This window comes from Ochotona curzoniae, unplaced genomic scaffold, assembly GCF_017591425.1.
Source record: "Ochotona curzoniae isolate NIBS_2020 unplaced genomic scaffold, NIBS_Ocur_1.0 contig_3520, whole genome shotgun sequence".
Classification (NCBI taxonomy): Eukaryota; Metazoa; Chordata; class Mammalia; order Lagomorpha; family Ochotonidae; genus Ochotona; species Ochotona curzoniae.
The window spans coordinates 8,774,794-8,787,617 of record NW_024465894.1 but is presented as its reverse complement, the minus strand read 5'-3'; the positions used below and the strand labels follow the sequence as shown (position 1 = coordinate 8,787,617).

The window sequence follows — 12,824 nt, the reverse complement described above, 5'->3', positions numbered from 1 at the left end:
TAATTTAAACTCATAGCAATTCTCTTGTGAAATGTCACCTAATATGTTTTTGAGGCATTGAGTCATTCATTTGATTCGGTTTTCTTCATGAGCCCGCACAGTCAGCCTTCAAGAACTGTACTGTCCTAACTGTCCCCACCCCACACACTGCTTCATGTTTTCACTCCTGGGAAGATAGGAGTAGGGAAAAGAGTGAGTTTTCTTCTTTTCCCTTTAATAAGAGATACCTGAAATTTTAGTGGCGATCCGAGTGGTAACTGGGGGCCCAAAGCCCTTGGCTGTGCTGGCCTTGATGGTGAAGGAGTAGGTGGTCCCTGGGTACAGGCCCACGAAGAGATGGTGGGTTTCATTCCGGAGCTTGAACACCTTCCCCCTCTGGCTGGAAAGGTCTGCGCTGGGGTCCAGTGAGCCAACAGCCTTATAGTTGATCTGAATGACAAACCAGCAGAGAAACAAATGAGTGCCTTGCTCAGGAAGCTCAAGTTCACTTGTTGGAAGAACAGAGAAAAGTTAAGGGCTGGCAAGCCTGGTCGGCATGCTCTGCTAAGCTGTTACTGCTGTTCACATCACTGGCTACCCCAGTTTCTGAGCATCACACTGCTGGCTGACACCTGGGAGCAGCCCTGTACAATAGAAAATAGAATGCGAGCCACACGTGTTATTTTACACTTAAGCTGGTGGTCACATTAAAGAAAACTTAAAAGAAAACTTAATAATATTCTTTGTTGAACACCATGGAACCGTAACATCATTTCAACTTCGTGATCAACACACAAAATCATTGCATAAGAAAGTTCACATCCTATAATTTATAATAAGTGTTAAAGAGCTGTCTTTTTTCTCCCTCACAGCACCACCTCAATTTGGACAAGCCCTGTTTCAAAAGAACAGCACTTCTTCATGGTTCGTGGCCACGAGGGTGGGCAGCATGTCCACAGGGCAGTGTCAGAGAGTCTTATGGCCTGATAGAAACCACTGAAGGCTTGTTGGAGGTGTAGACCTAGAGTCTGCCATTCCACAGGTACAGTGTTTACTGTCCTGTATTTCCCGGTTCCCTACAACTTTGTAGGAGTCAGGGTATTTTGTTATTTCTATTTTAATAATGGATCAACTAGGGCTCAACTGGAAGTTTACTGGTATTAAATCAGCACTTTGCAAACTGTCCGTGGAAACACCACTTTTGTTCAAGGTCCATATGTGACCTTGCTTGGGAATCTTATGGTAAGTGATCTGTGCTCTATGCAATGAGTCACTGCATCACCCACTGATCTCACTGGGATGTCATGCCACATAAAGGCATTATAAAAGTTTGACGGGTTCCATCTTCATTCCTGTACTCGCCCTGGAGTGAAAGGGTACACTTACAAGTGTGTAAAAGGTCGTACTAAAATATAACTTGATTTATGCTGACTGCACATCTCTGAATTATACTGCTGCCTAACGACCAACACAGGAGTGCTGGTCTGTGTGTTCTAGATTTTTCCATTAACATTGTTTCATTAACGTATAAAAAGATGCATAAAGCCTACAATTCCCTTATTTTTCCCAAATCAGATCCAAGACTATGTCTTCCTACTGGCTTGTAGTGTTACTTGCTTTCCACAACCAAGATGACCCTGTCTCACTTCTAAAACTGAATGTACGAGTTTTGTCTGGTTTTGAACACTCCACAAATGAAACATACAATGTCTATTTAATCGTGTGTATATTTTTCCTCTTATGATGTTCAGTGATCTACCCTTGCTGTCATATTAGTCGTAAACCACTTAGGCTCACACTGGGTCCACTGTCCACCACTGACACTGAGAGAAGTAAGTGCAGATCTGTGGACCCAAGGCTGTGGGATTCACCCGGTGCTGAAGAACCTTTTCTGGCCTGGAGACACAGTCCAACCCCTTTTCTTTCCATCATTTGCTCCTTCGCACATGTCTTACAAATCCCTGTATTTCAGTCTCTCCACTGTGTGCCTCTTGGAGACGCTCAAGTGACTGCTAGCCAGGCCCCGTCCTCAAGTGACTTTCACTCTAGAGAAACAGGCCAGCTATACTGGTAATTTACTTCATTTGATCCTCTGTCCAGAATGTCCCATGGTAACAAATTGGCCAAAAATAAGCGAAAAAGGAACACACTACTTTTGCTGAAATGTTTTCAGATGCGGTGTTTCCCAGGAACATACAGAGCTGAAGGAATGGATTTTTACACAGATGTCCCAGAATGCACCTCCACTGTGCAAGTGACCACTGCCTTGACACTGCTCTGGTGTGGCCTGTCCAGACTGTCTCCTGTGACACTCTCTCACCCACTCAGTCCTCTGCAGGCGCAAGCACATACCCTCCAAGTTCAAAGGCGTTCTGAGTGCTGGGTGGGACTGCTTGGAAACCTACATCCTCATAGTCCAGTGGGGCGTGATGCACATTTCCTAGGCTCTTCTCTCATGACAGCCCTGCAGCAGACTCACTTCCTTGATGGCTTGAGAGCATGCTCACCACTGGCTGCCTTCTTTTTCTCCTCCATATCCCACCCCTTTATTGGTGTTCTTTAAACTTCTTTGCATCTATCTGAATCCTTGTTCCAGGATCTGCTTTTGAAAACTGCACAACCAAGACAAAATATCCTGGCAGGTATCTCCAGACAGAATGAAACTAGTACCTGAAGGGAGATACAGCTTGAGAGCTGAGCAAAGAGCCTTCTAGATTCTCAGCGGAGGGAATTAAGGAGCCTGCACTTCCAAAAGACATGGGCAGAGACAAGCCCAATAAAACCACAGAGCAGCAAGTGAACTGGGTAGTTGGATTCTGGCTTTGCCTGACAGGGAAAAAAAAAAAAAACTGTAGCCACCAAGCCCAGCACACCAATGGAGAAGATGCACCTTTGAGTCTTCCAAAACCCTCCCCAGTCTCACTGGCTGAGCTGGTAGCAGCTATATTGATATACAGACACTAGAAAGCAAAACTCATGCCTTATTTACTAGCCAATTCCTTTCCTGCGCTCCAAATTCAATCTGAAAGCGACTCAATTTCCACCAAGCTGTCAATATAATGTACCGTGCTCCTCTGCTCTCCTAACCTTTCCTGGTATTACAGGATCCTCACTTACTTGTAATGAAACACTATGAATAAATCAATGTATGTTAATATAGCGTGTCTTCAATTTTTTATGAAGGGCTTCACCAAATCTAATTCCCACTGCTTTGTCAGAAACAGCCTTTGAAAAATTTAACTTGCAAGTTTTACTGAGTTAGTGGGGGATTGGGCTGGGGAGGGAAAGAAAAAAAAATGTGAGAAAAAGCGGAATGGGATGGAGCTGTGGCTGCAAATGCATAATGCAAGATGAATCTTGTTTTGGAAGTGGAGGCAACAGAAGATCTGTTAGAGCAGGGGATTTCAAACAAAGTGTTAGCAGGGCAAAGGATGCCGAGAGGCATGCCAGCCCAGGGCTCCAGGCCTGGGCTGTCACTGCACAGTACAGCTTGGGGTCCCTTTACCTCCTGCCACTGCCAGTGGAATCCCTCGCCAGACAACCCTTCCTCACAAAAGCCCAATCACATCCTACGAATGAGGTTTTCTAGTAGGTCTTAGGATGAAGAGTGCATGGTTTTCCTGTGTGTTTTGCTGACTGATGGCAGCAGCAGGCCTCATCTGACCTGCCCCATCCTTACTGTTCCTAGCATCCTCCAAGCACCTGAACAAAAGGCCTTGGGTGAAACAGACCCACACAGCCCACAACTGAACAAAGGGTTCAATTCACTTATTTTTCTTTAAGCTCAAAACAATAGATTTAAACATCTCCTCCTTTTCCCATATACTATCAGAGTTTTCAGAAAAAAGCCCTTGCTGTCTGGGTTGTCTCACAGGCAGAAAGTACCAGAGATCAGCTCATAGCCATTTCTTCTTATCAGATGGTGTAGGGCTCGCTCTTCAGCTTCCTGGCAAGTGTTGGTCACAGAGGTTCGGATGGAGTGCCTTTAGTCACAGCAGTGTCCCTGGGTTTGAGTCCTGGTTTCTGCTTCTGATTCCAGGTTCCTACTAATGCACATCCTAGGGAGCAGCAGATGATGGCACAAGATCCGCTCTACCCACATGGGGGACCTGGTTTGAGTCCCAAGTTCCTGGCTTTCTCCTGGCTCAGCCAGCCACTGTGGGAAGTGAACTAGCAGATAGGTTTCAGATAAAGAGCACTGAATCAAAAGTAAGTTGAAAATAAAATATCTACACAACTGCACATTATTTCTGAAGACCGGGACTGCCCAGGTGTTGACCACGCATGTCTCCGCGACTTATTGGCCAGGGTGCCTTGCTATAATAACAGCAGGAAAGTGACCAAGGCTGACACAAGGACTGCTGTCCCTGGTGTTGTTGAAAGTGTAGAGCCAACAAAGAATGTGGGTACCTGCCCGTCTTGGGGGCACAGTCAGCTACTGCTTTTGCTTCTGTTCATACGTAGTCTTTTTTTTGAATCCAAAATACACAGAGAAAAGTCACTGTATGCTGGGCTCTGGGGACAACACAGGCACTAATGAATTTTATAAAGAGCCGACTCTTTCGGGAGTCACTGGCTTTGCCAAAGAGACAGAAGACAGCTTCCTGGGAAAGCTGCATGAGTACGAGGCCAGGTCACAATTCTCACATGTAACACCAATGTCTGGACTCCACTCAGAATAACCAAGCCAAACTCTTTTGGATAGAAGCATCTGGCCATTGTCTTTAAGGCTTCCTAGAAGATCGAAGTGGCCATGTAGGGCTGAGAATGGTGGAACGGAATGCTTTGCATGTGGTACACCAAGCAGCAGAACTGTGAGATGCAACAGATACCAAAGAAAGGGGTGCTAAATGGCATGCTGGATGGGACGGGAAAGTCAGCTCTGAAGACCACAGCAGGGTTTGCTACAGGCAGGAATCATAGGCTGAAGCTCAAATTGCTGGGTGAAAGTAAGAAATGATATTTTCCAGCACCAAAGGATCTTCCATTTTTTTTTCCTTTTCCAAAGTCTACTAGGGACTGTGGTGGTTTTACTACATGAACAGAGGTATATTCAGGTGCTCTTTCCTTCAATAAAAGCTTTCATTTTCATTTTACGTGACCTGGACCTAGAGACTCTCCATGAAAGACCACAAGGCAGAAAGAGGAAAGATGTAGCTTTAACATGCACAGACCTGGGAGACACCTGCTTTGCCAGGCAATGAAGGTTCCATCACGAGTAGGCATCATGTGGCTATTAACACCCTTGGATTATGATGTGAGGAGCACAGCACTCCCCTCTGTGACTTTGTCCCTTCCTGGGAAAACATCAGACAGACCCTGACTGAGTAATATAAATGCTCTGACAAAGTAGGAGGGTCACAGGAAGGCAAGAAGGACCAAGAAACTGTCTCAGACTGGAGGACCAAAAGGATACATGACAAATAAATGCTATTTGAGAACCTGGAAGAGCAGAAAAAAACTTGAGTTTTTTCCTAGTTTTCCCAAAGGTCTGGAGTTTAGCCAGTAGTAGTCTGCTGATACGAGTTCTTGGTTTGGATGGATAGATCATGGCTATATGTGATGTTAACATTAGGGAAAGCTGTGAAAAAGAAAATGGAGTGCTCTGTGCTACTGGGGTTTATAACTTTTAAGTCAATTTCCAATGACTACTAAGCAAAATGCTTGAGAATGAACAGCAAATGGAGTGCTGGGTTTGGCAGCTTCCAGAGTCTGTAGCTGTGTTATGGGACCACAAAACTGATCCACAGTGCCTTGGCAAGGCCCTGGGCTCAGCACCTAGTCTTCAGCAACCACCTACAGTCAGGTAACAAAGACAGGTGGAAAGCATGATGGCGGCACGCTAAGGTTGCTGCTCTGAAGGAAGGGAAGCTGGCTCTTGGGAGTGAGAAGCAGAGAAAACGGATTCCACCTCCGGGTGTGTAAGAATGGTAACTGGACGAAGGGAGTGGGAAGCAGTGACAGCCGACAGAGAAGTAAGGAGGAGAGGAGAGGGGCTGTGGGGATGTCCGTGGGCAGGATCACTGCAGGCCTACGGGGTGCTTCTGTGCCTACTCCTCTTACCCTCAGCTCACATCCCTGAGCTGTTCTGGAGAGGAGAAAAACAAATGCCTTTCTTGGTTCCTAGTTGGATTCTTTCTCCTAGACACAGTCCAGCGCTTAATGGATTTCATCCCCCTGGTGGTATGTCTTTATGCAGTGCACAAACTGTGTAACAGTACGTGGCATCCCCGCTGGGGTTAGATAATGGAAGCCTTTATGGGAATACTCAAGTGCATACATTCTTTTTTTTTTTTCCTGAGGGTAATGCAGAGCCATTAAAGGGAAAAATAAGCTACCCAGAGAAATATAGGGTCACAGTTGTGTTTTAGAACAGTCCCACTGAAGGTGTGCCCTGCACACAAGATAGCACCAGCCTCACCTGGGAGCTTGTTAGGTATGCAAATTCATGGGCATGGCCCAGACCTGCTATCCACCAAAGTACCTGGGCCTGATGCTGGGGGGGTGGAGGGGAGTGGTGGTGGTGTGTGTGTGTATGTATGTTTTAACACGTTCTGCAGGTGCTACACACATTCCCAGGGCATGGAGGATAGAACGGACCGGAGGAACAATTTAAAGGCCGTTTTGCAAGATCAACCTCTTGCCCAGATGACCAGTGACAAACAAGGTCTGTGGTAGACCAGATCCTGAAGGAAGGGAGAGAATAGAGCGAAAAGGAGAGCTACGGAGTGTGGGTTACAGATGGCAGGGTTTCCTAGAACTGTAGGATCTATTGGGAGAGGAAAATGGCTGACAATCTCCGCGGATGATTTCCTAGTCCAGTCCTCCTAAAACTTCCAGCAGTCAGTAAGAAGAAGAGTGGGGGGTCACCACCCAGGAAGTGGAAGCCCACTGGATTTTCACCTTTGCAGAACCTGTGTTGAAATTCAGCCCAAGTACATAGTAACCAAGGCTGCATTGTGTACCTTCCCCAGCCAAAGTGCTCTGATAAAGCATCCACGACTCTCAGCCAGAGACTGCCTGGCTTCTGTCACTCCCCAGACAGCTCCAGCGCCAGCGGCCTGGCCCATGGGCTTAGTCGTCTGTGCCCAGGCCTGCTTGGGCTACCCTCCTTACCCAGTGCTTCTGCCAGCCCAGGGTTCCTCACTGCAGCTGCTACTCAGAACAGGCCTGCCACTTCCCTACAGGGAGCTTGTGCCAGTCCACATGGGCTCTCATGGTTGCCATGGATCAAAGCAGCACATCAGAACTGGGTGTTGCCTTGTTGTTCCAACACTGGTTTTGCTGATTTCTAATCAATATGCTCTTCTCTGACTTTAAGTGGTTTCCTGGCGATTCTGGGATCAAACATTGAGAGAAAACAAGCTCAGAATCCAGCTGGCCCAGCGCCTTTGGTATTTACCACCCAGCAGCCAACACTGCAGGATCGGCCAGGTGAGAGTAAGCCCTAACATGTATGCACTTACTACTCACTCTACTAGCGTCCCTACATCACATCTCCTCTTCCCCAGCTCCCAGTCTTCAGGCGAGGCTGCTGCTGCCCAGAAGCATCTCTCACCGACCCTCAACCCTCAGACAAGTATTTCCCACATCCCTCCTTGGCCACACACAGGAGGGACTTTCTGACCATTTTTACGCAGTCACAGCTGTGTAACAGGGCTGCCAGTCACATGGATGGCCGGGAGCACTTTCTTCCTAAACTGTGAAAATTTAGTTTGCTAATATGAAGCTTGGATCTCCTTCCAGCTTTGAGTCTCCTGCTGGGGTGTCCTGGGTGCTATGATTTAGTTATTTGCACAGAACCCTTCTTGTTTAATGAATCTGTCTGGTGATACTCCCAGGGGTTTTTCGTCTGCACTGCAATACTTCTCGGGTTTCTCAGTGTTAGCTCCGTGCCGTCTGACTTCACACTCGGCTGATTTTTGTTCTGCTCAGTTTAACCTGGTTAAGTTGCTAAGTTGCATGACCAGTTCCTTTCCAGTTGGCTTTGGACACGGAGATTAGAAAAGTGAGATAATCCTGTGACCCTACTCCCTGGAACGTCTCAGTCACAGCCACAGCGTTGCTGGCAAAGCTGGCCTTCGCCGAGGGCAAAGCCTGTTTGCCGATGGCAGTAACTGCCAAGCCCCCAGCCTGGCTGAGCGTGGGAGCCAGGAAGGTTTCTTGAATAAATGAGGATTAGCAATGAAAATGTAACAAATCCTGGATGGAGAACAACTGGGACTGGAAATGAGGTCATTCTAATGCTAGCATGCAACACTCCAAACCCCAGGCTACCCCGGTGCCCATGGTTCCTCTGTGGACATCCCCACGGACCACAAGGTTTGCAAGTGGCAGAGTACAGGGCTTGAGTGGCCTGAGTCTGAAAAGGACTTAATGAACAATTTTCAACAGTGGAGCCCACGCCTTTCTAGCACACAGCTGGTGTTCAACAACTACAACCAAATTATTAATGAGGCCCAACCTGCTTAAGATCTTGTCTTCTAAGTGTATCTCCACATAGGTAGAAATAGACACTTTGCCCATTTTTTTTAAATGGCCACAGATCCCTTGTCTGCCTGTCCATCAAAAGGCAAAATGAGTTGTAAAGGAGGACCTCAGGTTATACAACACTGTCTTAAAAAAAAAAAAAGCCTATTTTATAACAAAGTATTAAACCTCTTGTGTAACTTACTGAGTACTATCATGAAAGTAAAGACCTTAATGGTCATATGGGTACACTTGTACATTTAAAATTTTTTCTAAAAATCCTAAATTTAGCTGCCAAGTGAGGGACCTTGCCTGGTTTATGAGAACAGCAACTACAACACTCGCGACCATTTGTTGTCAGTGCCTTGCGGGCATGCTCCATGCAACCTTCAATCATGTCTAGTTCATAATTTCTACCATCCCTGTTCACATTTTGCGCATGAGGAGAGTGAGGTAAGGATGATCTAACTTTTCAGATTTTGTACACACACCTGGTTAAGAGGCAACTCAGGAAGCACAACCATGGAGTCCACCTGCTTAACTTGGCGCTCAGCTGGCCTAATCAAGCACAGCCAGCTTTGCTTCCAAGGCCTGGGAGATCAGGGACTCTGCTCTGGCAACTGTTAGCCACTGCCCATTGAAGGATTCTGGAGTAAGAAGACATGCCTGATGTTTGGTGAGGCAGGAAATATTCCTGGCTGGAAATTTGGGCGTACAGAGGCCATCATGAAGGGGAACTGGAGGAGAGGTGAATTTGGAGATTGGAGAGGGCCCTGGGGAATGAAAGGACCTGAGGCCTGACTCCACTTGAATCCCCAGAGGGCTTCTCTGACATTCTTGGTACTTCTGTCTTCCCTTCATAGGCAAACGTAGGGAGGGAGCAGTTTCCAAAGGCTTTCAAGAAGCTCATTGATCACATAATCACACATTTAGGGACAGTAGGGGAGCAAAGGTTCAGGTCTCACTCTGTTGCACTTCTCTTTCACTCAGCACTATTTCTCATGAAATTAAAATAGAATTGATTTTCTCCTCCACTAAATTAGACCTTTGGAAAGGAAGAAAAGGGTGGGCAAACTGAGCATCAATTCACCCCAGCAGAAGAGCATCTGGAAGATGTTTCATGAATCCCCATTTATCATTGGAAGGTTTTAAAAGCATATTTGGGGGGTGGAGTAATATCTTCTCCTTCCCAGAAGAGATCAAAGCTTTTGTTTTTTCTCCATGCTTGGTTAAAACAATCATTTATTTGCAAATTCTCTGCTCTTGCATTAAAACATCCTTTTCTAATATTGTTCCTAATATAAAATTCTAATATGGTTTTTGTTAGGTTTTAAAATGCACTTCAAGTTCCTAAAGTTCTTACATTATTGCACACAGTTAATTCCTGCAGCCAAGTCTTCCTTTCACGATTAGTTTCTTGCTAGCTGAAACACCAGATGTGATGAGATATTAGGAGGTCCTTATATTCCAATGGCGTAGGGATAGAAGTGGGGGTTGGAGGAGGACAGGAAGGGAAACATCTCTTGTGATGATGGCAGGATGAGGGTTGCCAAGGCAGGGATTAGGGGAGAGCCAGGTGAAGGGAAGGGGAGGCCGGGGGGAGGAGAAGGGAGGGGCTGAGTGTCGTCCCCAGGGCTGGTGACTGATATTATCGGAGCCACGGGTAAGTGTATGGGACTACGGGAGGGGCCACAAGAGACTGTGGAGTGGGATTCTCAGGCAAGGTGCCAGGTTACACCTGACCGGTGGATCATCGGAATTGCATGAATTTCACCAGCTGTGGGGAAGAGGAAGCAGAAAATGCAGGAAATGGCACAGGATGCAAGATGGGAGGCTCAAATCACTTGCCACAGTTCTAACATTGGCACTTGTCTAGAAGCAGCTCCTCAGCAGGTGACACTGCTGTTTAGGATCCTGTGACTTCTGCTGGCACAGGCTCCAAAGCCATAGTGACCCTGTGTGCTCTGCCGGGCGCCAGGTAGAATCTTCCAGTTCCATTCACAAGGTACTCAAAGTAGAGTAGTACACAGGTATTCCCCGGGGGCCCTTGGAACAAGCAACTGTGGGACAACAAAGCAGCGTATGGTGGGAATTGGAAGACTTTGCTGCAAATCCTGACGCTGAGTAGAACAACACCTCCCACTACAAAGAGAATGTAAACCACAGGCTTAATATTCTATTTCCTAGGAGATAGGTGAAATTAAATATTATGTTTTCTTTAACCCAAGAAAGCTACACTTTGGTTCATTTAGCATCTAATAAGTTATGAAAGCAATATTTTATGGAGTTGGTGTGTTGGCACAGTGGATTAAGCCATCATATGCGATGCAGGCATCCTATACAAGTACCAGTTTGAGTCCTGGCTGTACTACTTCTCTTCCAGCTCCCACCTAATGTGCCTAGGGAAGCAGCAGCAGATGGAGATCTGGAAGGACTTACTGGCTCCTGGATTTGGCCTGGCCTAGTGCAACTTGTTATGACCATTTGAGGAAGCAGCAGACGGAATCAATCACAACCTGTCTCCAGGACCACCACCACCACACTAGGAGCAAGTTTTCATCCTGTAGCAGTAAACAGCACCCCTGTTAAGAATGCATGGTTTAGAGCATGCAGGAACAATGCTGAGCCTCCAGTTTTTATCGGTGAAATGAGATAGAGTGTATGGAGTAAATGAGACAGCTCCTGTAGGAAAGCATCCAGTGGTGCTCTGCGTGACACTGATGCTAAGCTCCAAGATGCACATCCCCTTCCCATACTTCAGATGTAACCTCTCCCACAGTGAGAGAGGCGCCTAGGAGTTGAGCTCTTTTCTCACCAGCAGGAGCCCTCTCTACTGCCTCAGGGCCTACCACAGGCTCCTGCCTTCAGCCTAGCCATGGCAATGCTCAGAGGGCAGGGCCTTATGCATCACAGCTGCAACAGATTTGCTCTTTTACAGGATCTGACTGGTGCAGCTCAGGTCCTAGCATCCCAGACAAGTTCCTGTGTTCTCCCTCTCTGTGCCCATGACAGAGGGGCAAGTGCCCTGGCTGGTCCTCTCTAAGACACAGGCCACACGTTCCAACCATTTCTGAGTGCTTCCTCCTGGGCCCAGTCCAAAGCAGGCTCTCAAAGGAGGTGGACTGTGGACTAAGTGGTTTTGTCCCCAAATACAAAAGCATGGGCTCTTTGTGGACAGACTGCTTCCTGGAGATTGTCACTTGCTCTTCTTCTCACCCTGCCACTACCATTTCTGCATCTGTTGTTCTTAGAAGGCTCTTACTTGTCATCAGCAAACCTGCTATATCTGATCATTCTTTCTATTACAGGGTCATCCAGGAATTTCCCAGAATACCTTCGGAGACAGAGATGCTGATTCCTCTGATGTACCTGAAATTCTGCCACTGGGTAGTGCCATCAGAACAGACAAGGCTGGTTTCCATCCAGCTCCCCCTTTCATTTTCACGACCACATGACAGAGGTAATTGGAGTTTCTCATAAAAGCTATACCTTGATGTCCTAAGCTGGGCCTTGCAGAGTGAAACTCAGGGAATGAACTGTCTGAGTGCCTGGTCTTTGATGGTCATACCTCATTAGGCAAGCAATGCAGACAGAAGCCAATCTCTTCACTTGCAAGGCAAATGGCCTTGGGATTTTTGCCTTTTTCGATTCTTGTGTTTTCTCAAATGTGTGTACGCCTATGTGAGTACGTGACACACAATTTCTTTGCTACTGTTTGGGAAGTAGAATTCGGAATAAAAAGGAATTGTTTGGCATGATGACTGCAAATTCTCAAGGAGAATGAAAGAACTTTGGGTCATGAAGAACATTAATGGGGAGGGTTTCCTCTTGAGTAGACATGGACAGTGCTGGCCAGATGCTAAGCCGCTGAACAGTCTTCTACAAGACTCAGGCTCATCATCAAGGTAAAGGATCTGTTGTGAAGTTAATTCAGAGCCACTGGAATCTCCCAGCACTTAGTAGGATTTCAAGGGGAAACCATAGACTCATTACACCGGAGGCCAAAGTATTTTCTGAGCAATAATATAAACTGGGCATTATTTTAGGGATTTGAGATACATGGCTGAACAAGCCAATAGAGTTCACTTGCTAGTTGCCAAGTTGGTGAGCAGAGCAAAAATGACAATAATCAGAATAAATATGCAATGCTGTCCTATTTCTGTGAGCAGACCGTAAACGCTTCAGAAAACATGCAGCAAAGTGAGGCATGGATATGGGAGTCAGGGCAAGGCAGTCTGCTAAGTGAGTATCTTGTATCTTTCCATGAGGTGTGCGAGTTGAAGACTAAATGTTGGAGCCAAGCAGAGAGCTCTGAGATAAGGGGCCACCACACAGCATGGTCGTCAGCCACTGAGATGGAGACCTGTTGGTGTATA

The 12,824-nt window shown here is 46.6% G+C and overlaps 1 protein-coding gene across 3 annotated transcripts in view; it reads right to left on the bottom strand.

The window, feature by feature from the left end:
• PTPRT (protein tyrosine phosphatase receptor type T) overlaps positions 1–12,824 on the bottom strand; it is a 918,862-nt gene that overhangs the window by 229,962 nt on the left and 676,076 nt on the right. For all 3 annotated transcript variants that reach the window (XM_040981459.1, XM_040981457.1, XM_040981458.1), the window contains exon 10: positions 228–429. In XM_040981459.1, the coding sequence (XP_040837393.1) occupies positions 228–429 (202 nt within the window). The remainder of the gene's footprint in view (positions 1–227; positions 430–12,824) is intronic.